The sequence below is a fragment of the Chrysochloris asiatica genome, unplaced genomic scaffold (assembly GCF_000296735.1).
Source record: "Chrysochloris asiatica unplaced genomic scaffold, ChrAsi1.0 scaffold00135, whole genome shotgun sequence".
Lineage (NCBI taxonomy): Eukaryota > Metazoa > Chordata > Mammalia > Afrosoricida > Chrysochloridae > Chrysochloris > Chrysochloris asiatica.
In genome coordinates, this window is record NW_006408653.1 from 3,216,181 (window position 1) to 3,242,139 (window position 25,959).

Here is a 25,959-nt window from a genome sequence, read left to right on the forward strand (position 1 = left end):
ATTCTTCCAACCCAGATCTGTTGGTTCTTTTGTTAGTCCATGGTATTTTCAATATTCTCCTCCAACATCATAACTCAAATGCATCTTCTATGGAGTCCCTTACTCACTGTCTACTTTCACATGCATATGAGGTTATTGAAAATACCATGGCTTCAGTCAGGCGCGCCTTAGTCCTTAAACTAATGCCTTTGCTCTTTAACACTTTTAAAAGGTCTTGTGCAGCAGATTTGCCTAATGCAATATATCATTAGATTTCTTGAGTGCTGTTTCCATGAGTGTTGATAGTAAGCAAACTGAAGTTTTGACAACTTCAATCTTTTCTCCATTTATATGGATGTTATTTATTGGTCCAATGGTGAAAACTTCTGTTTTCTTTACATTGAGGTGCAACCTATACCAATGGCTGTGGTCTTTGATCCTCATCAGTAAATATTTTAAGTCCTCTTTGCTTTCAGCAAGCAAGGCTGTTTCAACTGCATATCGCAGGTTGTTAATGAGTCTTCCTCCTATCCTGATGCTATAGTTTTCTTCATATAATCCAGCTTCTTGGATTACTTGCTCAGCATACAGATTGAATTAGTATGGTGAAACAATACAACCCTGGCACACATAGCTTTGGTTATATGCCTCGCTCCAGTTTTTGTTTTTTTTTATTGTGAACTGAGTGAAGGTTTACAGACAAGATCATCAGTTTTACATTCCACAAATCACATACTTTGTTTTTACAATGAATACAATTCCTTCCATGCCACAACAGCTATCCCACTTCCTTCCTGTAGTTTCCATTTCCATTCCGCCCACTTTCTCATCCCTTCTCAACTTTGTCCTTTTGATTTTGAATGACTGGCCCTTCCATCATTCATAGTGAGTGTACCTTACTAGTGTTGTTATCTCCCCTATATATCTATCTACTGCTTGACTATAAATTGGGCAACGAGGATGAGTTCCTTTCCAGACCTGAAGGGTGGTCAAGGGCCATAGTATCAGGTTCCTTGTGTCTCTTTCACACCAGTAAGCCTGGTCTTTTTTTTTTTTTCTTCTTCCTTTTAATAATTTTGAGTTTTGTTCCACATATTCTGTCTCTCTACATGGGACCTTCTAATGTGGATCCCTTTCAGAGCAGTTGGTAATAGTATCCAGGAACCATCTAATTCTTCTGGTCTCATAGTCATGGAGACTGATATTCACATGTTCTATTAGTTCACTGCACTAATTAGTTCTAAGCCTCTTCAATTCTTATCACTCTTCTTTCTTCCACACATGGAGAGACCAATAGTTGTACCTTAGATGGCTGTTTATGAGTCTCACCAAAATAGGATGTAAAACAGTCTTTGTAGACCATGTAAATGCCAACTGACCATGGTGTCTCCCCTGAGACCACCAAACCTAGCAACTCATTGCTTTCAGATATATGATAATATCAAAAAGTTTTCATCATTTTATCTCCTGTATGCTTCACCTGGTGTGGTGCTGGATAAGTGATGGACTGGGGACCACAAGGTCAGCAGTTCAAACCCATTAGATGCTCCTCAGAAACCGTGTACAGGGTTTCTAGGAATCAAAATCAACCCACCAGCACTTAACAACAACATGCTCTACTATATTTATAGTTGTGTTAACAGGAAAGGTAAATATCCATATACTAATATCCTCTTTAAAACTCTCATATATTTGTGGTATACACAAATATATACCCATATCCCACTCTTCCCTCCACACCCATTTAGCCTGTCTCTGTCCATTTGTCTACCCACAGACCATTGTTTCTCCAATGTTGTATATATGCAACTATTTACCTCTATTCTCTTTAGCCCTTGCATACCTCCTGGTGTCTTCACCTTCCTTCATTATTCTTCTGCCAATCCCCTCTTCTTGCATATTGTCCTCCTCCTTCTTATATATTGCCCTCCCTTTCACCCAATCTAACATGTGTCTACTCTTTAGCCAGTGAACTACTCTCCCTTCCCTTCTATCCCTTGCAACCATCAAATAATATTTCTTTTAGTATGAAAACTTTTTCTTGAGTTTTTACAACAGTGGTCTCTGAAACAATGTTTGTCCTTTTGTGACTAATTTCACTCAGTATAATGTCCTCCAGGTTCATCCATATTATGAGATGTTTACAGATTCATCACTATTCTTTAACATTGCATAGTATTCCACTGTGTGTACATACAAGGTATTTATCCATTCTTCCACTGATGGGCATGCAGGCTATCTCCATCTTTTTATTATTATGAATAGTGCTGCAATGAACATCGCCGTGTATCTTATCTACTCGTGTTTTGGCTCTTGTTTTTTGTGGATACATACCAAGCAGAGACATTGCTGGGTCATAAGGTGTTTCTATTTCCAACTTTCTGAGGAAGCACCATACCATTTTTCACAGTTTAACCATTTCACAGTCCCACCAGTAATGTAGGATGGTCCCAGCATTTGTTGTTTTCTGGTTTTTTGAACTTTGCTATCAATGATGAGGTGAGATGTTATCTCATTACTTTGATTTGCATGCCCCTAATGGTGTGTGGAAAGGAGCTCTGGTAGCATAGTGGTTATGAATCGGGCTGCTAATCTCAAGGTCAGCAGTTCGAAACTACCAGCTGTTCCATGGGAGAAAGATGAGGCTTTCTGCTCCCATAAAGATTTATAGTCTCGGAAACCCTGTACAGGGTCGCTATGAGTTGGAACTGACTCCACGACACATAACAACAACAAAATGGTGTGGAGTCCTGGTTATGTGGGTTAATGCATCAGACTGCAAAATCGTTTGAACTGCAAGGTCAGTGGTTCAAGCTCACCAGCTGCTCCTTCAAAACCCTATACAGGGTTGGTATGGGTCGGAATCGACTTGACGGCATTTAACAACAATAACAGTGGTGTGGTGCTATGGGTTAATGTGCTGGTCTGCAAAGTTGACCTGAACTGCACGGTCACCAGGCGCTCCTCAAAAACCCTACACAGGGTCACTATGGGTTGGAACAGACTCTTCAGCATTTAACAACAACAATGGCTAATGATCATGAGCATTTCTTCATGTTTGTTGGCTGCCTGAATGTCTTCCTTGGTGAAGTGTCTGTTCATGTCCTGTGTCCATTATTTAATTGGGTTGCTTGTTGTTTTCTTGTAGAGATGGTATAGTTTTCTATAAAATTTAGAGATTAGTTCCTTGTCTAATATGTTATTGCAAAAAAGTTTTTCTTAGTGTGTGGGCTCCCTTTTTACTCTCTTGGTGAAATCTTTTGATGCACGTACATGCTGATGTTTAGGAAGTCCAAGTCCTCTATTTTGTCTCCTACTCTTTGTGTATTTTTAGTAATATTTGATAGTGTACATATGCCATGTATTAGAGCCTCTAAGTTTGTCCCTAGTTCTTCATTGATGCTCTTTAGGTTTTACATTTAGATCATTAATCCACGCTGAGTTTGTTTTGTATATGGTGTGAGATGCGGGTCTTATTTCATTCCTCTACAAATGAATTTCCAGTTTTGCCAGCACCATTTGTTGCAAAGATGATCTCTTCCCCATTTAATATGTTTTGGCATGTTATCAAAGATTGACTATATGTGGTTGGACTCACTTCTGTTTCTCAATTCTGTTCTATTGACTTATGTACCTTTCATTGTACCAGTATCAGGTTCTTTTGACCACTGTGGCCGTGTACTAAATTTTGAGGTCAAGAAGTGAGAGACCGCCAACTTTGTTCTTCTTAAGCTGTGCTTTGTTTTTCTGAGGTCTCTTTCCTTTCCATATAAAGTTTGTGATCAGTTTTTACATCTCTTCAAATAATGATGTTGGAATCTGGGTTGGGATTGTGTTGTATCTATAGATTGCTTTGGATAGTATTGGCATTTTCACATGTCTTCCTATCCATGAGCATAATATATTCTTCCATTTTTGTAAGTCTCTTTTGGTATCCTTGTAGTGTTTTGTAGTTTTCTTTGTATACATCTTTTATTTCTCTGGTTAGATTTACTCCTAAGTATTTCATCTTTTGGTGGCTATTACGCTAGTGTTTTCCTAATTTCGTTTTCAGAGCTGTTTTTATTAGTATAGTGTAATTCAACTGATTTTTATATATTGCTCTTGTACCCTGCTACTTTCCTGAATCTTTCAAAGAGTTCCAATAATTTTCTTGCTGAGTCTTCTGGATTTTCTATGTATAGGATCGTATCATCTACAAACAGAGTTTTACTTCTTCTTTGCCAATTTAGATCCCTTGAATTTCCTTCCCATTCTTTTCTTATAGCTCTGGCTAAGACTTCCACCACAATATTGAATTTGAGTGGTGACTTGTCTGGTTCCTGTTAGCAAAGGGAATGCTTTCAGTTTCTTTCCACTCAAGAGTAATTGTCTGATGATGGATTTGTATAGATGCTCTTAATCATGTTGAAGAAATTTAATTCCTATTTTATTGAGTATTTTTATCAAGAATGGATGTTGGATTTTTGTCAAATGCCTTTTCTGTATCAATCAATATTATCACGTTGTTCTTTACCTTTGTCCTAATTACATGGTAGATTACAGTGACTGTTTTTCTAATATTCAAGCATACTTGCAGCCTAGTATTAATCCCACTTGGTCTTGATATCTTTTTGATATGTTGCTGAATGCTGCTGGCTAGGATTTTGTTGAGAAGTTTGCATCTATTTCATGAGGGCTATTGGTCTTTACTTTTCTTTTTTAGTAATGTCTTTGCCTGATTTTGGTATGAGGGTTATGCTTGTTTCATAAGATATATTCGGGAGTTTTCCTTCCTTTTCTATGCTCTGTAACAGTCTGAGTCATCGTTTGCTTTTGCACTGCAGGCAGATACATTTCTCAACATTCCTCCACCTTTCCTATATCCTTGTTTGTGGTTATGATTTCAAAATTTAAGAATTTCCTGTTCTTTGTGAACACACTCTGGTTTATACTTTTTCTGAAATAACTGCTTTTTTAAAACACAGGATTCCTATTTAGTTTATTAGTTTATTTTTCATCATTATTACAATCCTTAAAATAATTTTTCTCTTAAGAATTTATCCCTTCTATTTTCCCAATTATTGATGAAAAAAATAAATCAATAAAATAATGGCTCCTACCATTGTTTCCTTTACATCCTATGGTGCCTTGAATTTACCTGACATGGCTTTTCTATCCAAAGTCTTAATTCTCAACAAGTAATTGGGTGGGATCATGCAAATAAAGTATACAGGACTCTAAGGCTGGGAGTGGCTAGTTTTGCCCTCCAGCTGATGTGGCACTGTAGCATCAGCACTGGACTATGGACCACAAGGAAGCCTGTTCCTTAGAAACCCTATACAGGGTTGATATGAGTTGAAACTGACTCGATGGCACTTAACAACAATCTCAAAAGCAGAAACATAAGATCCCAGGACCATCGAGTAGCAGTAAGAGCATGAATGATACATGAGATCCCTACCTAGAGAAACAACCATGGCAAAGGCAATGGCAGAGGTGGTAGCATGGAGAGACAGAGCAGCTTCAGGCACCAAACCCACGGACTGAGTAAAGCTGAGTACCTACGGGCAGAAGACAGCTTGAAGAATGTGCCCTTTGAGCATTCACAGACTAAAAGAAATTTGTAACACTTGTCCAAGGAGTGCAGAGGCCAAGGAACTATGTGGCCGAGAGGCTGAAGACAAAAATGAGAGACTGAAAACAATAGTGAGGTATGCCTGCAATATGGAAGACAAGAGGCATTCTAACTGGAGAACTACTGCATCCTAAGTTGATTTTGATCCTGAGTTATACACTGTTCACTTCCCTAATGAATCCCATAATTGTGAGTATTGTTATGAGTTCTGTGTAGCCATTGCAATGGACTGTCGAACACAAATGTGAAGCAGAGAGTGCTGTGAGAGAGATGGTTGGTGTCAGAATCGGGTAAAGAAGGTTGTAGGGTGGAAGCATGTCAGACCTCGGCTTCAAAATCGGCTTTGAGCTAATTCTGAGTTTAATTCTCTTTCCCCCTTGTGAAGCCAGAGAAAGTCAGACATGATTTCAGCACCTCCTATGATACAAATGCAATAGTAAACCCAATAAAAAATTTTATTCGATTTTTTTTTTTAGCAGAATGAGATTTATAGTAGATATTTAGATGGTTAAAAACACGTTACTCCTACAATTTTTCTGTAAGTTTTGTAATCAGTATCTGCTGAGATACTTAAGTATTTCTTCATCAGAACACTACTTTTGTTCCTATTTTCTTTTGCAAATAACTCCAAAAGCTTTCTACCCTGTTTCCTCTAGCATGGTGGTTTCTATAATTTACTAATTCACTCACTAAATAACTCACTGGCTCACTCATTAACACATACCACACCCCCTTGCTGTTGTTGTTAACTGTCGTCTAGTCAGTTCCAACTCATAGTGACCCTGTATAGGGTTTCCAAGGACTGGCTATGTTTTTGGAATGCTAACCTTTCGGTTACCAGTCCATTGCTTAGTCTACAGCACCACACCAGGACCTTCACACCCTTAGCTCCTCCCAAAAAATCCCTGTTGGATATTTCTTTTCAACAATAGACAAAGTTCTGCCATAAATACCACAGCACCATCTCCTGGTGATTGGTATTCTCATGTTAAAATGTTAAGTTGTCTTTGCATCTGCACTCTATCAGTATTGATTGGTACACAAAAATATTTACACACGTGGGCATTGCTCCCCAAAAGTGTTGTTTTCAAATGCTCTTTCTTCTACATGTTTTCTTCCAATATTTTTATCATTTTATCTGGGCTTAGTTCTCATTTTCTACTGATAAATTTAATGAGCCTCCTTCCAAACAAAGTAACAAAAGATACTCTTCCAGAAGCTCAGTACACTATGGCATTAAAGAGTGCAGCTAAGGAAACGAACTTATCCTCTGATATCATCCAATTACTCCTTGCCATATCTCTCCTTGTCTGCCACAGCCATGGGTATCAAAGGGAGATGAAAGAACAATTATGGCCTGTGCTGCTCTGTAGAACTTCAAAATCCCTAGATTTCTTTTAAACAAGTTCATCTGATGCACACAAGAAACATTATGGTACCTGGAGTATAAACTTTAAGATCATAAGGACCATGTGTATTTTACTCACTACTGCCCAATGCCTGGCACATATTTAGATCTGGTACATATTAACCTCTTTCTGTATGGCCCACAAGATAAGAATCATGTTTACCAGGGTCAAAAATAAAAAAAGGAATCATGTTTATATTTCTAAAGGGTTGTACCATTTGACCTTTTTTAGAAAAAGTTTGTTGACTCCTATATTAGACAATCAAGTATTGTTGAAAGGTAAGAGAAGATTCTAGGAATAAGCAGGGAAAACAGACTTGTAGCAAATATAATTGGAAATGACTGCAAATAGAAAAACACACATAATCCTTCACAAGTCTTTAAACCATTCAGTGGCTTTCATTCTGATTGAGTTCCAAGATAAATGAAAGTTCTTTCATTAGCATAGTTTAGAGATCACATTTTTTGTACCTGATGCATTACTGAGTCACAATTGCTCCTGGGAGAGGCTAAATTAAAACCTCAGTAGTACACTGCTCCTCCAACTAGCTGGTAACCTGTTGTTGTTGTTGTTAAATGCCATTAAGTCAGTTCCAACCCACACTGACCCTGTATAGGGTTTCTGAGGAGCAGCTGGTGAGCTTGAACCACTAACCTTGCAGTTCAAATGGCTTTGTAATCTGGCATATTAACCCACAGCGCCACCCCAGGGTTCCCACAGTAAAGTGTCACTTTATAGGTCTGTGTCCTCCTATACAAATCTTCTCCTTCCACACAGCATCAAACAGCACATGTAACATTCCACAACATCTTACATCCTGTTCTCATGAGACTAACCACTTGTTGCTCAAACATCAAATCATTTGGCAGGCTCTAAATGATTTTTAGAGTCCTGGTGTGGCTCTGTGGGCTAATATGTCAGACTGCAAGTCATTTGAACTGCAAGGTCAGTGGTTCAAGCTCATCAGCTGCTCCTTGGAAACCCTATACAGGGTCGCTATGGGTCAGAATTGACTCGACGGCACTTAACAACAATAAGTTCTGAAATAAAATGCTGTGTACTGAAAAATATCTATACAAAACAAGGCTGTCCCATGTGATATAAAAGGAATACAAAAGACTATACAATACCAAAGTTGTACCTGAAAGTGTTGCTCCATCACTTGGATTTTTCCCTGGTCTGGACATTTTTTCAGAGCTCGATCTGTATAATGGAATAGGATTTCAACCATCTGTAAGGAAAAGAGATTTGCATAGAAATTAAAATATATTTTCAAAGTTTTCCAAAATTAAATATATTACAGTGGTTTTTGTTGTTGTTAAGTGCCTTAGAGTTAATTCTAATTCATAGTGACCCTGTATAGGGTTTCTGAGGAGCAGCTGGTAGGTCTGAGATGCTAACCTTACAAAGCAAACTGACCTTGCGGTACAGTGCATCATCCAGCTCTGCCACCCCAAGACAGTGGTTTGTTGTTGTTGTTGTCAGGTGCCATCGAGTCAAAACCGACTCATAGCAACCCCAAATAATACAGAATCAGGTTTTATTATATTCAAAATAGGATTTCAATTTTGTGGCTTTCTTTTCTAATTTTTTTTTAATTCCACCTTAATTTCTTTCAGCCTCTGGGCTAGTTCTAATTTGTTCATTTTTCCTAAGACATTCCCAGGTTCTAGATTATAATATATATGGTAACTAAATTGCCTAGGAAATTAAAAATTAAAAATCTTCAGTAGTCTCTGTATTAATCCTTTCTGTTACCTCAAACAGCAAAAATATCTGCACAAACCAAGGGGCTTCAGAAAGTTGTGGAAATTTTCCGTTATCTTTTCATTTAATTTTTCCATAAACTTTTTTAAGCGTCCTCATATATTTTATTTATACTTAGTAATCAGTTTATAAAAATTATTAAATTTCAACTTTTTATGGGCTATAATTAGTTTGAGCCCTGGTGTGGCTCTGTAGGATAAGCACTGGACTGGCTACCACAAGGTCAGCATTTCAAACCCACCAGCGGCTCTCAAAACCTTACACAGGGTTGCTACGATTTGGAACTGACTCGATGGCATACAACAACAACATAATTTGTTTGGAAATAATCCAGATTCCTGGCTTTTCCTCCTTTCTGCTGCCAGTCTTTTGGCTATTTTATTACCTTATCATCATCATAAAATATTGAACAACAAAGAAAAGAATAGCTATGAAGGAATTTAAAAAGCATTCACTGTAACACCAGGGAGGTATAAACTGACTGTTAAATGTCCTCTCTGTAGTCACATATCTAACCATGCCCAAAGGTATTAGCAAATAGCAAAGGCAAGTCTGTATTTTACTCCGGAAAAGATTCCATTACAAACTTACCCGATCTGCAACAACAGCTTTTCGCTTACTGGCATCCCCTGATAATCCTGGAGATAAGGAAAATCCATCAGAAAACAAAGTTAACTCACATCTGCAGGAGCAAAACTGCTCTGCTCACAATTTAGGCTAACAGATAAAATTATAACAATCCAGCACAGAAGTTAAACGCTGGGTTTCTGACAGCAAGGTCAGGGCTTCAAACCCACCAGCCATGGCACAGGACAAAGATAAGGTAATATGGTCCCATAAAGATTTAGTCTCAGAAACCCTAAGGAGCAGTTCAACTCTGCCTACGAGGTAGCGCAACTCGACAGCAATGGGTTTAGTTTGCTTTTTGGCTTAGTTATCAAAATATATGATGATATGCTGTAATAGAAAGTACCTTACATGTGCATAGTGGACATGATAGCATATCAGTGTATTTCTCTTTTGTTCACACAGCAAATTTTCTGTGTGAAATTAAAGAATTAAAGTAAAGTTAAAGAATATAGAACATTTTAAGTTTTATACTCTGGTCTGATCACTAACCTCCATCACTGAAAGTCTGTAAGGTGTGTTTATAAAATACATGAACATCAAGTGTTCTATGAATGATTTGTAGGATTCATTGTCTCTGCTCCAAAAAGACGACCTCTAACACACTGGAATCTGTTAACTTACCCACTACAGCTTTTGCTTTTCCTTCATGGAAAGACCATGCCAAAGCCAAGGCTTCCGTAAGACAATCTTGCTTCAGGAGATGATCTACTCTCTAAAATAAATAAATGAGAGAAGCCAGACTCTTTTACCTGACCAACACCAATCAGAAACCCTATCCTACCTAATACTTTTCCAGAAGTTGCCGTCTAGTAGCTTAATATTAGTCTAATAAAAACGTGAATACTTATTCCCAAATGCAACTTCTTGAAGCAACAGACTACATAGAAGGCTAGTATAGGCAACCATAGGGCTTAAATATGAAAAGGGGGAACACCAAGCAGAAACAACTTGGTGTTTACCACAATATCCAATCACTCCTTCCTCCTTAGTAGTGAATCCCAATATTATTTGAGATATGACCAGCAAATGGACATATCTAAGACTCCTTTTAACCAATCTAGCCAATGTGACAAAGTTCTGGCCAATGATAAGTGTATCTGACATGTCTGGGATGTCACCTTAACAGGGAGAGGATAAGTCTATTTCTAGTTATTTCTTGCTGGTACTCTAGTAGTTATATTGTACCATAAAATGACCTTGCAACTAGAATTCACACACAAGGATAATGGAACAAGATAGTACACTCACTAAGCAGCATGGAGCTGTCAGATTAGCCACAGGCTGCCTACTTTCAGATTGCCTTTATATTAGAGTGAAATTATGTTTAAGGCACTGTTATCTTTAATTTTCTAATCTATGCAGTCAAACCTAATGCTAACCTATACAATCAGTTTTATCAAATCAAGTGCCTAAAAGCTTGAATGATTTTGATGTACACCTCTGAAACCAAGAAGCACAAAATTATCTTTTTTTTTCTTCTCCTGAAAAGTCAAAGCACAAACGTGACCATGTTATCAACTTGGCAGCTCTCACATATAAAATTACTTTGAACTTACCTCTCTCCAGCTCCTCAGCATCATCACATAAACAGACTGGAAAATAAAAAGAAAGAAACTAACTTGTTTGGAAGACTCATTAGTCTCACTCTCCTACATCCTATCTGTACAGTCTAAATAAAAATATTTCACTCTATAGTCAGAAATGAAGTCCCGGTGTGGCGCTGCAGGATAATGTGCTGGACTGCAAAGTAGGTTTGAACCACAATGTCGGTGGTTCAAGCCCACCAGCTGCTCCTTGGAAACCATAAACAGGGTAACTATGGGTCAGAACTGACTGGATGGCATTTAACAACAACAATAGTTAGAAATATAGCTTAAAGTTTAATAAAAGGTCTTTAGGAGCCACTTTAAGAGTAAATCAATGAAGCATTTAAAGACTAGTAATTACATAGTTCAAAAGAAATTGATTTCATGGATAAGAAAAAGGAAAGGCCAAGTTCATCTCCTAGTAATGACTTGGTAATATTTTAGTTCAATGTTAATAATAAAGAAACATTTCTTAGCATTAGGCTTAAAATAAAATTCAAAATATACAAAAAGTTCCTATTCCAGAAATTCTATTCTAAATCAAATGCCTCAATGCACTTTACAAAACAATGTTTTTATTGTGAATTGAGTGACAATTTACAGAGTTAATCATGAGTTTCAAATTTCAACAAATCATATACTTCATTTCACTGTAACTACTGTCATTCCCTCCATGTAATAATAGTTACCCCAATTCCTCCCTATGATTCTTGTTTCCATCCAACCTTACTTTTCCAACCCTTCTGAATTTTGTCCTTAGGTAAATGTTGTCCTTTTGCTCTTAAACGGCTGCCTATAGTGTGCATACCTCACTAGTGTTGTTGTCCCTCCTACACACCTCTATTGCTTGGTTGGAAATGGAGCCACTGGGGTCTCAATGCATTTTAATGTATCTACTAAGCTGATGGAAACTGATGGCACTTAACAACAGCAACAAAGCTGATCTTAGGTCATCTGGATGGTACAGTACAGTTCAGTAATTGGCTACTAACTGAAAGGTTAGTGGTTCCAGTCTACCCAGACAAGCTTCAGAAGAAAGGCCTGGAGATCTGTTTCCAAAAGGTCATAGCCATTGAGAGGGTAAGGAATGCAGTTGTACCCGACACCCATGGGGTCACTTTAAGCCAGAAACAACTCAACAGCAACTGGCTGATTTTTGGTTTTTTGTTTTTATAAGCTGATCTAAGCTAACAGTCATCTTGATTACATGACAAGGAGTCCTGGTATGGTGCTGCAGGATAATGCACTGGACTGTAAGGTCAGTTTGAACCGCAAAGTCGGCGGTTCAAGCTCATTAGCCATTCCTTGGAAACTCTATACAGGGTCGCTATGGGTAGGAACCAACTCCACAGCACTTAACAACAACAATAATACATGATAAGGTATATTCCTGGTCATAAAAACATAAATGTGAAGAAAAGTCAGGAAATCATATCCCAGAGCCAATAAAATAGACATTCTGTTACCAGTACCTAAACAAAAGGAAAACTATGTCTAAACATCACAACTGTTTAGTTCCTAAGGAGCTCCAGTAGCACAGCATTAACGGTTTAGATTCTAGCCAAAAGTTCATTAGTTTGGACCCATCAGCCACTTTGTAGGAGAAAGATGTGGCAATCTTCTTCCATAAATAAAGATTTATCCCTTCTAAAACCCTTTGGGGCAGGGGACAGTTCTACTCTGTTCTGTAAGGTTGCTATGATTTAGAACAGACTCCATGGCAGTGAGTTTTTGGTGTAACCTCTATGAGTTTTGACTTACTGCCGATCAATGTTTACATCACAACACACAGCAACCTTTACCAACAAACTCCTTCAGCCACAACTACCCTGACACAGACACATATGCGTCACAGAGTGAAAGCTTACTTTTGTCCCCAAATAAAAGATCTGACCACCATAGCTACTGATGGACTGATAGCAAGCCTTCTCTCCAACCAAAGCCTGTAAAAAAAAAAAAAAAAATCAACAAAGTGAAAATTACATGCATTACAAATCTCATTAAGTTTTTAAAGAACGTCAATTATAGAGACAACATTTTAAGTCAGTCTCGTTTCATCCCATAAATGGGCGAAGAAAAGTTGTCAATCAAGTACCAGTCTGACAGTGGAAGTGGCAAAAAAAACGTAAGTGTAAAAAATAATTCTCTGCTTACACATGGTCTTTTTTATTTTTCAGAATAATGTGAAAAAAGGGAGAAACATGCCAAATTTTAAGTTAAAAGGAAAAACTGTTGCAACCTGCCCATTCTTAGATGACAGGTAGCCATTGCTTCTAGAAAAGAATAGGGTCAACTGAAAATGGCACTTCTAAAGGTTCTTTCAAATAAATATTCACATGTAACACAGAATAGCATTACCTGACAAAATAGAAAAGAAACTTATCCTCAGATAAATCTAGGTTATAAACTTTGGCCACTGATTAGGTTTAAACAAGTTTTAAACCCTGATATTTTACATTGCCACCCACAATATCTGAGAGTTTTAGTTTCTCCATACCTTTGCCAATACTTAATACTAGCTGTCTTTTTTATTACAGCCACTGTAGCATGAATCGGATTTATTGTGATTAAAGTTCCCATTTCCCTAATGACTACTAAAGGAAATCCTGCTGTGGTGCTGAAGGATCAGTAATGGACTACAAGGTCAGTTTGAACCACAAAGTCAACGGTTCAAACCCACCAGCAGCTCCTTGGAAACCCTACACAAGATTGCTAAGAGTCGGAACTTCCTCAATGACACTTTACAACAATAACAACAAATAATGGGAGTGTTGGTGTGGCATTATAGGATAAGCAATAGACTGTTAATCCCAGTGTTAGTAGTTCAAACCCAGCAGCTGCTCCTCAGAAACTCTATACAGGGTTGCTGAGTTGGAACCAACTCAATGGCACTTAACTGTAACACAAAAGCATTAACTAATGATGCTTAACATTTTTCATAGGTTTATTAGCCATTCATAGTATTTTCCTTGGACTCCTGGTGTGGTGCTGTAGGATCAGCACTGGACTGTAAACCACAATGGTACCAGTTCAAAGCCAGCAGCTGCTCCTTGGAAACCCTAAAAAGGGTTGCTATGAGTCAGAACAGACTTGAAGGCACTTAACAATAACAGCATAGAGTCATCAGGAATCAGAATTAACTTGACAGCAGTGGGCTTGATTTCAAGGGAAGAGTTTAGTTCCATTTTTGGACAAAAGCAGCAGGAATTATTGTTTTAGTTCACACTCCTGAATAGTGACAAACACACTCATTCCCACTTCAAGAAACACCTCAAGACACAAAAATATCTTCCAGAGTTCCTTACTTCTGTAACAACAAGACACCAAGTTTATCAAACACAATGCCATGACAATACTCTCCTTACCAGTGCCTGGCTAACATTTCCTCCAGTGGCTAATGATTTGAAATGGCTGCTATTATAGACCAGCTGAACTTCTGAGATTTCCACTGTTTCCAATTCCTCTTGAGTCTGGCGATCAATCACATGCAGCTTCTCCACGCTGTCCAAGAGCACAACTGTGCGTGAGTTTATCCACTGCAATTCAAGCACATAACAAAACAAAGTGAAGCCCAGCCCACATCACCATTCAGGACAAGAAGAAACCTTGGTCATTCGTTACATGACACTGAGGACCTTATCCATTTAATCATTTAAATGGCAACACAATCACAGCAAGAACTAGCCAGCAGCAGCCCAGAGGGCAGTAGGTACACACACAGCATTGAGTCCTGACAGTGTTAGAATGACACTCTCATCATGTAGAAGGCTAACTAAGAGCATTCATATTGAGTAGAAGTAACGAGTCTGTCGACACACTGAGAAGACTGTAACCAAGTGTCACTGAATTGTATATGCAGAAATTCTTGAATGGATACATGTTTTGCTCTGCTTATTTTCATCAAAAATAAACACTAAAAATGTTATCTTTACTAGATCTATTGGGGAGCACAGTGGCTCCATACGATAAGCACTGCAAACCACAAGGTCAACAGTTAGAGCCCACAACTGCTCCAAGGAAGAAAGACAAGGTTTTCTGCTCCCAATAAGATTTAAAGCCTTGGAAACCCTATACAGGGAACCAACTCGAAGGCAATTAACAGCAACAACAAAAATAGATATAATACAGAGTATACTGATTTATAAAAAAAAAAAAAAAAATTAAAGGTGCACTAACACAAATGGTTTAAATAAAATAATAAGCTTTGCATTAAATTAATTAAACAAAGGGCAAATCATACTTCATAAAACTAGTTGGTTAAAGATTCAGATAGCATTGAACCAATACATATGATAAAGTAAAAGCTATTTTAAAACTGGAGTCCTGGTGTGGTGCTGTGGGTTAATGCGCCAGACTGCAAAGCCACTTGAACTGCAAGGTCAGCAGTTCAAGCTCACCAGATGCTCCTTGGAAACCCTATACAGGGTTGAAATGGGTCAGAATCGACTAGACAGCACTTGACAACAACTTCAACAACAACATTTTAAAACTAAATATTTCCTTCAAAACCTCTATAAAAATTATGGAAGATTTCTTTGTTCTATTTTTAGTATCTTTCAAATTTTTTAGTAAGTATGTAAGTATAACTGTTTTGCTTTTTGGTTTTTTTGGGTTTTTTTTGAGTTCTGGTGTGGTGCTGTAGGATAAGCACAGGACTGCTTACTGCATGGTCAATGGTTCAAACCCACTAGTTGATCCCTGGAAATACTACACAAGGTCACTAAGAGTTGGAACCAACTGGATGGCACTTAACAACAATAACAGAAACACTGTAATTTTAAAAGAACTAATTTAATAATTAAAAATTCTTCTGAAGGATGTCATTTTGAAAAATTCCATAGGTTGCATATAAAATAAGATTTCTAATTTTCAAAATATTTCTGAAAAAAAAAATCTCAATCCCTCCCCCAACAAATAAATGAAATCTTACAATTTACTTGCTCAATTAAAATTCTAAAATACCCGGCCCCAAGTCATTGCCCTGTACTTCTCTCTCTGGTTTGTATGCTACTTTATGTGAATTATTTATTCCATGCTATCAAAGATCACCTACATGATAAAATATAGAAAAGACAACAAAACGAATAGTGAATCAACATTCTTTTAACACATGCTAAAGATCAACACAAAAAAAGATTGGCTTCTTTTTCCCTCCAAAAAATGATTTCATTTTTAAATAGAAAGCTAATACACAAATCTTTATGAGGAGTTCATATAAGGTCATCTTCTGACTACTGTACTTTGAAATATAAATTAACACTTAGTAAAGACATAGCATAGTGGTTACGAATAGGGCTGTGAACCGCAAGGTCAGAAGTTCGAAAATACCAGCTGTTCCACGGGAGAAAGAGGAGGCTTTATGCTCCCGTAAAGATTTACAGTCTGGGAGACCCTGTACAGGGTTGCTATGAGTTGGAACCAACTCCAGGGCACATAACAACAACAACAAAGTGGTGACGTGGTGGTGGTGACGGTTATGGTGGCAGTCAGTTCCGACTCACAGTGACCCTGTAGAGTTTCTGAGGCTGTAAATCTTTACAGGCAACAAAAGCCTCATCTTTCCCCCTGCAGATCAGCTGACAGTTTCGAACTACTGACTTTAAGGTTAGCAACCCGATTTGTAACCCGATTTGTACCCACTACACTACCAGAGACATGTAAAACTTTAATCAGTGCTTTCAGAACTCAATGGGTTAAAAGGGAGTGAATGACAAAATGAAGAACATTAATAAAGGACTAGTGGGAAAAACGACCAAAATGGTTATCAGAAGAGTCTCTGAAACTTGCTCTCCACTGTAGTGATGCTAAAGCAAATGGAAGAAATGATGAAGTATAAGACCGGAACATGAAATTTCCAAGGACAGCTAAAGCAGACAAAGTCAAATATTATAATAAAATGTACAAAAGATCTGGAGTTAGAAAACCAAAAGGGAAGAACACGTCCAGCATGTCTCAAGCTGGAAAAATTTGAAAAAAATCAAGCCTTGATTTGTAATGCTGAAGGATACTTTTGGGATAATATTGGATGATGCAGAAAGCATCAAAAGAAATTGGAAGGAATGGGGAAAAAAGGGGAAACAATGTTAAGATGTTTGGCTGTCTTATGAATCTTGGTTTTCCTTGCATTATATTATAAAATAGACACTAGAGGGGGAGAGAAAGGAATAGCCAGAAATATCACCATAGAAAACTTGTAAGTCCGTCTTCTGCCTATAACTGATTGGAATACCTAAAATGGGGCTACAACGTGCCCAGTGAAGGAGACTTCCTGCAGAGCCTCTGCATTACATAAGACTATAGGTGGAATCATGAACAGCCTCCAGAATCTTCAGAGGTGGGAAATTTCCACTTGAAAGGAAAAATACAAAACAATACAGGCAGACTAACTGATTACTACAAGAACAAGCAAGTTGCTTACCCAGGAGACATCAAGACAAGTCGTCGGGTCCCCTCAGAGCAAACCCCCTTCCAAGACTAAGACTTAATGGGAATACACGCTCTGATTGGTGACTATGTTCATCACCGATAAGGGAAGTAAAAGAAAAACAGCAATGAAGCTGCAAGCTAATCCCTACCACATTCAACAGACTCCTGTGAACCCAGGTGGAGAAATGGTTGGCCAGCAGTGTGGCAAGACTTGGGGACTCTTCAGCCCAGAGTCAGTGGCATAGCCACAGAGGACTAGAGTGGAGAGTGAAGCATCCAGCTGATAAGAAGAGAGGACATATGCACAAGAACACCCACGCTTGCAGATAATACCCATCTGACCTGGCTTCAATGACTGGATAATCAGCTCAACTAGAAAAAGAAGAGGAAAAAAAGAGTAATCTGATACATTTTGATAAACTTGACCTACACCCTACACCTATGGATGCAGTAGCTCAAAATAGAGAACAAATCTTTACAGCAAGGATCATTCCCACCCCTTCCATACATAAAGTAGACAGGGATGGGTAACTTGGACATTGGCTACCCAAAGTGAGGGGCTAAAAAGGCAAGAAGTGATTGGCTTACAAGCTTTCAAAAGGAAACCTAGATCCAGAGGGTGTAGAGGAAGGTAGAATCTCTACTGAGTAGTATCCAATCTGTCTAGGCGGGGCTGATGAAAGGAAATGCGGATAGGTTTCTTGTGATACAACAGTGAATAATTGTTATCCGGACTGATAGTGAGGGTTGGAAATGTAAAGGTAGATGTTTTGTAGCAAGGAGGGGATCTAGGAAAGGAGGTCCCTGGGATCATCAAGGGAGAAGAGCGGAGAGTGGGACCCTACCCAGAGAAGCAGTGATGCCTGAGATGGAGGCAGATATGATGACATGGAGAGATGGAGCAGCTGGGGACTTTAGACACAGAGAGGGAGAGGGGCTGTGTGCTGATGACTGGGGGGCAGGCTTGTAGGGTATACCCTTTGGTTGGCTGATGATGCATGGAGGGGATTGTAACCATGGCAATGAAACGATATATGATAGGATGAATGTAAAACTAATGTTTTCCAATGTAAACTATCACATAATTCGCAATAAAACATAAAAAAAAAAAAAGAAAGAAATTGGAAGGAATACACAGAGACACTGTACCAAAAAGAAATGGTCAATGTTCAATCATTTCAAGAGAGAGCAGATGATCAAGAGCTAATGGCACTAGACACCTGTCAACCTGGAGATGAGAGAGAGAAGAGGAAGGGCTGGTTGGTCCAAAGTATGGTGAGCCTTGGGGACTCCTAAGCCCATGGACAAGGACATAGCCATGGAGGGCTAGAGCTGAGAGTGAAGCGTCCAGCTGATATGGAGGGGAGATGCACAAGAACGTCCAAACTTGCAGATAATACCCATTTGACCAAGCTTTGATAGCTTGATGATCACAACTCAACTAGAGGAAGATTTTTAAAAAGGTATTTTTATAAAGGAAGCAAGTGTAAATTGCTACAATTTGATGAATGTGACCTATACTTACGGATGTAGTAGCTCAAAATACCAACTGAGAGGGAAGGAGTCTTCACATCAAGTTATTAGTCCTATCCCATCTGTATACAAGGTTGATAGGGATGGGCAAGTTAGACATTGGCTACCTAAAATGGCAGTGGAGGCAGGGGAGCCATAAAGGCACAAAGTGACTGGCTTACAAGTTTTCAAGATAGAGTTTAGTTTCAGAGTGTGTGGGGAAAGGTAAAAGCCCCACTGAATAGTTTCACCTTGTCTAGACAGGTCTGGTGAAAGGAGATAGGGATAAGATTCTTATGAGTCAATAGTGAATAGCTGTTATCATGACTAATTGTGATTCTCACAACTGTAGAGGTAGACGTTTTATAACAAAAAGGGGAGAGCAGTTAATCTTACATTCCAGGAACAGAGTACTCTAGGACCATCAAGGAAGAAGAGCACGAGCAGAATGTGGGACCCTATCCAAAGAAGGGATGAAAGCAAAGATGATGACATGGAGAGAGAGAGCAGCTGAGGATTCCAGACTCATGGAAAGAGAAAGGCTGTGGGTGGGTGGCCAGGAGGCAGGTTTGCAGAATGTGCCCTTTGGTTGTTTAAATGATTATATATTCCTGGCTGTTTTTGTGTACATTAAAAAACAAACAAACAAAAAACCAGATGGAATAGAAGCAAATAATGTTGAATGATGATGCATGGAGGGGACTGTAATCAATGCAATGAAATGAAATATGATGACTGTTAAACTGATGTTCTTCCATGTAAACTATCACTTGTAACAACAAAAACTTAAAAAAAAAAAAAAAAAGCTAATGGCACTGAAAGAATAAATAAAATGTGCATTGAAGGCACTGGCAAAGAACAAGGCTCCAGGAATTGATGGAATACAAACTGAAATCTTTCAACAAGCTGATGCAGCACTGTAGGCACTCCCTCATCTATGCTAAGGAATTTAGCCAACTGATTGGAAGAGCTCCTTATTTGTGCCCATTCCAAAGAGAGGTGACCCAACGGAACGTAGAAATCATCGGACAGTATCATTAATATCACATTCAAGTAAAATTTTACTAAAGACAACTTAAAAACAACTGCAACAGTACATTGACAGGGAACTGCCAGAGAGGTTCAAGGCAGATACAGACGAGGACGTTGAATGAGAGGTATCACTGCTGAAGTCAAATGGATCTTGAGTGAAAGCAGAAAATACCAGAAAGACGTTTACTTGTGCTTTACTGACTATGCAAAGGCTTTCAATTATATGGATCATGACAAGCTACTGACAACACTGCAGAGAATGTGTATTTCAGAACACTTAATTATGCTCATAATGAACCTGTAAATATAACAAGAGGCAGTTGTTTGAACAGAACAAGGGTATATCAAATAGTTTAAAATCAGAAAAGGTGTGCACCACGGTGGGAGTCTTTCACCATATTATTATGCAATCTGAATGCTAAGCGAATAATCCAAGAAACTGGATTATATGAAGAAAAGCATGGCATTAAGCACTGGAGGAAGACTCATTAACAATCTGCGATATGCAGATGATACAATCTTGCTTGCTCAAAGTGAAGAGGACTTACTGATCAAGATAAAGATCACAGCCTTCAGTATGGGTTGTACCTCAATGTAGAGAAATCAAAAATCCTCACCACTAGACCAATAAACAACATCCAAATAAATGGAGAAAAGATTGTAATGGTCAAAGACTTCATTTTGCTCACATCAACCATCAACATTAATGGAAACAGCAGTCAAGAAATCAAGTGACATATTGCATTAGGTAAGATGTAGAAGAACTAATGCATTTGAGTTAGGGTGTTGGCGAAGAATATTAAAGGTACCATGGACTGCCAGAAAAACAAACTAATTTGTGTGGGAGGAAGTACAACCAGAATGCTCCTTAGAAGCCAAAATGGCTAAACTTTGTCTCTCATACTTCACACATATTATCAGGAGGGACTAGTCCTTGGAAAAGGACACATAATGCTTGGTTAAGTGGAAGGACAGTGAAAAAGAGGGAGACTCCCAGTGAGATGGATTGACTCAGTGACAGCAACAATGGGCTTAAGCATAGCAGCAATTATAAGGATAGCGCAGGACTGGGTGGTGTTTTGTTCTGTTGTAGACAGGATCACTATGGGTCACGGCACCATTTTGATGGCACCTAACACCACCACCAATTATTCCTGAAGTGGCTGTGGCTGCGGCTGCGGCTGTTAGTTGTTGTTGAGTTGATTCATGGTGACCCCATGTTTACAGAGTAGAATTGCTCCATAGGGTTTCCAAGGCTAGGACCTTTCAGGAGTAGAACACCAGCCCTTTATTCTGTGGTGCTTCTGGGTGAGTTCAAACCACTAGCCTTTTGGCTAGTTGTTGTTGTTAAGTACCACTGAGTCAGTTGTAAACTCACAGCATCCTTGTCTAGAGTTTCCAAGGAGCTGCTGATAGGTTTGAACTGCCAAGCTTGTTGTTAGCAGTCCAGTGCTGGTCCTACAGCACCACACCAGGAGTCAATAACTTAACTGTCTGTACCACCTAGGGTTAGACCTTTATAAATGCAAGTCAGAATTAACTTAATGACAAAGGCTCTTCATATTTATGCATATATAAAATGCCTCGATATATCAATCTGCTAAAACCATTAACGACAGAGACCTAGACACATTTCAATTATAGTCCTCAAAACTGAACTGACTCAAGAGCACTTAGCAACAACAATATCTTCAAAACTAACATGAAAAAACTAAAATTTGATACTAAAAGAAATCGTCTTTTTCAAACCAAGAAGGCATTCAGGACTGATATGCACAATAAAGAGAAAACTCTTTGCAAAGTTTTAAGTAACAAATAAAGAATAGGTTATATGTGCTCCTGAAACAATTAAGATAAACTCAGAAATATACAAAAAATAATAATAATAATAAAGCAAGGCAATGATCCTAAAGAGATCCACCAGAATTTTTCTGGCCCCCAGATCTCCTTTGATCTAACCAGGACATTGAAAGCCGAGAGGCAGTAAGTATGTGGACTTACACCAAACTCAGCCTTGAATCAGTATACACAGGACTTCATATCTGTCCATATTTTATATGATCCTAAATGTCACAGTTCATGGCAAAAACCCTGCTAGTTTCAACTTATGAGTCAAAACAACAGCATAAAAACAAAAGAAGAGCTTTACTTTGAATAATACTCACAGTAAAGTTGATAAGGTCATAATACAGGTGAAGATGCTTTTGCTTAGTAACATGTATTGCTCCAGATTCATCTCGCTTAACCTTGATAATGAGATTTAAAAAAGAAAAAAAAAAAATCTAAATATCAACTATTATTTGAGAGACTTTAAATATTTAATTATGTTCCACTTACAAAATGTTTCCCATCCAGAATGTGGATAAGCCAATACACTGATAACTAAGGAAAATATTATACAAATGAAAAAAGTCATTCACACCATTATTTGTACCCAAAGCCAAAGCACTGGTTATCAATCTAGCTGTCAGTATTAGCAAAGGCTATGGCATAATTTTCACTCTGTCATAATTCCAACAACCAGATTTTATTATGTGAATAACTACTTTGCTAGAATTAAAGCATAAAATGGAATTGGTGTCAGGGTGTGATAAAGTCAAACAAAAGTTCATTAATAGATAAAGAAGAAGGTGCAATGATGAAATTAAGACTTTTCTGAATTATGAGAAAAGAACCCAAAGTCATCCAAAACAATGTTGAATACCAATATTCTTCCTTTAAGTCCCAATTCTTCTTTGCCTTATGGTCCACATTTGCAGTATTTTGGTTTTGCCTGATACCTTATCACAAAATGAAGACCACTTAGTGTGGGCCCTTCCTCTACTTTCATTTCATTGTATCACTTGCCCATCAGAAAAGATGTTCTGGTAAAATGAGCATGGAACCTAGAAGCCTGTATTCATCCTCCACTACCCATAGTTGTGTGACCAATGGCAAATAACTTTGTTTTTCACTAGTAAAATGAAAATAAGACAGCACCAAGTTGTTCTGTATGTTGCAATTGCTGAAAGTGTTTTATAAACTGAAAAGATCAATGCCAACTTTACCTAGTCTCCTAAAATTTCCTAAGGCTCTTAGAAAAGAAAATGATTTCTTTTGTGTGGAGCTGTGGGTTAACATGCTAGACTGCACCAGCAGCTCCTAGGAAAGCTTATACAAGGTCACTGAGTGTACTGACTCCATGGCATTTAACAACAACAACAACATACCCTAAATTCCATCTTCTTCCACCATTGTTTAGTAGTACTCCTCCCTGACTATCAGAGTAATTCCTTAAAAACCTTTTTCTACTCACTATGCAATACGATTGCCCAGCTTAAGAACAAAACAAAAACAAAGTAAAACTTACCCGATTTACTTTTTTTTGACTACTATTTTATTCCTCCCTCTTGCAATCAAGCATGGTTGTGTGTGTTTGGTCTTCTAGATACCCATTTCTTTAGCAAGGCTCTAAAATCTAGCTTCTACCCCCATTCCATTGACAATTAGTCCTCTGAAAAGTCTCTAATGAACTATTTCTTGCTACATCCAGGGGTCTTCTCTTCAGTCCTCCTCTTCTCGGACCTGCCTTTGATAGTGGTATCATCCTGGAATTGGTACTGTCCCAAAGTCACACTGCTCTAGTTCCCGTCGTACCTTTTTATTATGCCTTTACAGGAACTGCTTTTCCTATTTCATTTTCTTTTTCCTTCTCTTATGTGACTGTCCCCCAATGCTATGTATGCTTTAGCATTTGATTTTCACAGCCTTGACCACCTTTTATATTACTGGTTATATTTTCACTGTACCTCGGAATTCTCTCTGGATACATCTCTTGATATAAAACTTGAAAGTCCCATCTTCACTCCCAAGTCAACACATTCAAATTTCAACACATCCAAATATTTTCTCCCAAAACAACCTTTCCTTTGAACAGCTCAAGCCTCTAACATGCCGTCAGAAATGGGATGCTCCTTTCATTTTCTTTTGGTTTCTTGATCCAATATGATGAGAAGTCTTGTCTTTCTTCACGATTCCATCCCTTCATAGCTCTCACTGCAACTAACCACCTGTCTAAACACCTTATACCTGTTTTAAATTAAGAGCAAAATTTTCCATTTCCCTCCCCTAACTCCTATAAACTATTCTTTTTACTAATTCTAGTCTGATTTTCCTAAAATATCACTGTGATCACATCTTTAATCATATGTTGTTGTTAAGTGCTATCCAGTCAGTTCTGACCCATAGCAATGCTGTATAGGGTTTCCGAGGAGCAGCTGGTGAGCTTGAACCACCAACCTTGCAGTTCAAACAGCTTTGCAGTCTGGCGCATTAACCCACAGTGCCACACCAGGACTCCAGTTAAGTATATAAGAACCTGTAATAGTTCCCCATCCGCAATCTAGACCAACACTTCCATAATCTAGATCTAGGATCAGTAATGGTTTTCCATACAAGGCCACATAACAAACATTTTACGCTGCAGACCATAATCTTTGTTACTACTCTTCAACTCTGCCAGTAGAACACAAACACCTCCACAAATAAAACACAAATAAATGGTTATGACTGTGTTTCAAAAACATTTTATTTCTAAAACCTGAAAGACACCTTTGGCCTGTAGACTATACTGTACCTATTTCTGATCCTCACATGCTCAACTTTATTTCTTACCATAGGTTTTTCCTTACTATTAATTCTATAAACATTGATGAAGCATCTACAGGCATGTCCAGTGGCTGGAAATATAAAGGTGCTTCAAAAAAATTCATGAAAAATGGAATGAAAAGATCATGGAATTTTCCCACAAACTTCGTGAAGCCCCCTCACATAGCAGTAGAGGTGGTCCCTGCACTCATAGAACCTTCAGCCTAGTGAGAAACAGAAATATTAGACAAGTCATTTAAAAAGTTGCTGAATGCTATCTAAACAAAAGTTCTTACTGGCATCTATAGGAGGAAACCCGAACCAAGTTTAGGAGGTCCGGGAAGGCAATGTTAATGATGAGCTAGCATAAAGTGGATGGCAATGCCTGATTTTCCTGGAAGAGTCAGGGCTATCTATATTTAAAGCACTGAGGCCAGACTAGTTAGGAGTCTTCAGCAGAGTCCAGGAAGAAAACATGCATAACTTAGAGGAGGAACACAGTACGAAGGAGAAAAAAAGTGATCAAATCAAGAGATGGTGGAGGGGGAGTCCACAGGACTTGGTGACAGACACAAATGGAAAGGGGAAACCCAGAGGCAATTCCGAGGGTTCTGGATTGAGAAAGGAGGTGGAAAGTGGTGCAGACACTTTACTGAGCCAGAAAACCTCAGAAGACACTACACAGGGACATTCTTCCCTCAATAGCTTCAGCCCATATTGTTTCTCCAACAGGCCTGCCCACCGTGACTTCCAGGTAACCTTCATAAAAATCGCCCATGACCTCTATTGTTGCTGTTGTTATGTGCCGTGGAATCGGTTCCGACTCACAGCGACCCTGTAGAGGGTTTCCGAAGCTGTAAATCTTTACGGGAGCAGAAAGCCTCATCTTTTTCCAGCAGAATAGCTGGTAGTTTTGAACAGTTGACTGTGAGATTAGCAGCCCGATTCGTAACCACTACGCTACCAGAGCTCCTTCCATGACCTCTATGTTGTTAAGTGCCGTCGAGTCGGTTCCGACCCTATATAGCCCATACTAATCTCTGTACTCCGAACACACATCACCTTTTTATTTTTATCACACAGTTAAATCCTTAACTGTTCTCTCTACTAGCAGTGTTGAGTGTACTGGTTTGTCTTTCAAAGCTGTGGGAAAGTAGTTGTTTTATACTACCTACTACAGCCTCTTGTAAGGAGCTCTGGTAGCGTAGTGGTTACAAATTGGGCTTCTAACCTCAGGGCCAGCAGTTCAAAACTACCAGCTGTTCCACTGGAGAAAGATGAGGCTATCTGCTCCTGTAAAGATATACAGCCTCGGAAACTTTGTACAGGGTCGCTATGAGTTAGAACCGACTCCACAGCACATAACAACATACAC

General features: G+C 38.5%; 1 protein-coding gene across 1 annotated transcript in view; it reads right to left on the minus strand.

The window, feature by feature from the left end:
- Nucleotides 1-25,959, minus strand: part of VPS8 (vacuolar protein sorting 8 homolog (S. cerevisiae)) — a 389,175-nt gene that overhangs the window by 316,702 nt on the left and 46,514 nt on the right. The window contains exons 12-18 of the mRNA XM_006869833.1: nt 22,124-22,204; nt 14,354-14,524; nt 12,857-12,931; nt 10,959-10,994; nt 10,024-10,114; nt 9,364-9,410; nt 8,147-8,236 (exon numbers count right to left, since the gene is read on the minus strand). Coding sequence (XP_006869895.1) covers nt 8,147-8,236; nt 9,364-9,410; nt 10,024-10,114; nt 10,959-10,994; nt 12,857-12,931; nt 14,354-14,524; nt 22,124-22,204 — 591 coding nt within the window. The remainder of the gene's footprint in view (nt 1-8,146; nt 8,237-9,363; nt 9,411-10,023; nt 10,115-10,958; nt 10,995-12,856; nt 12,932-14,353; nt 14,525-22,123; nt 22,205-25,959) is intronic.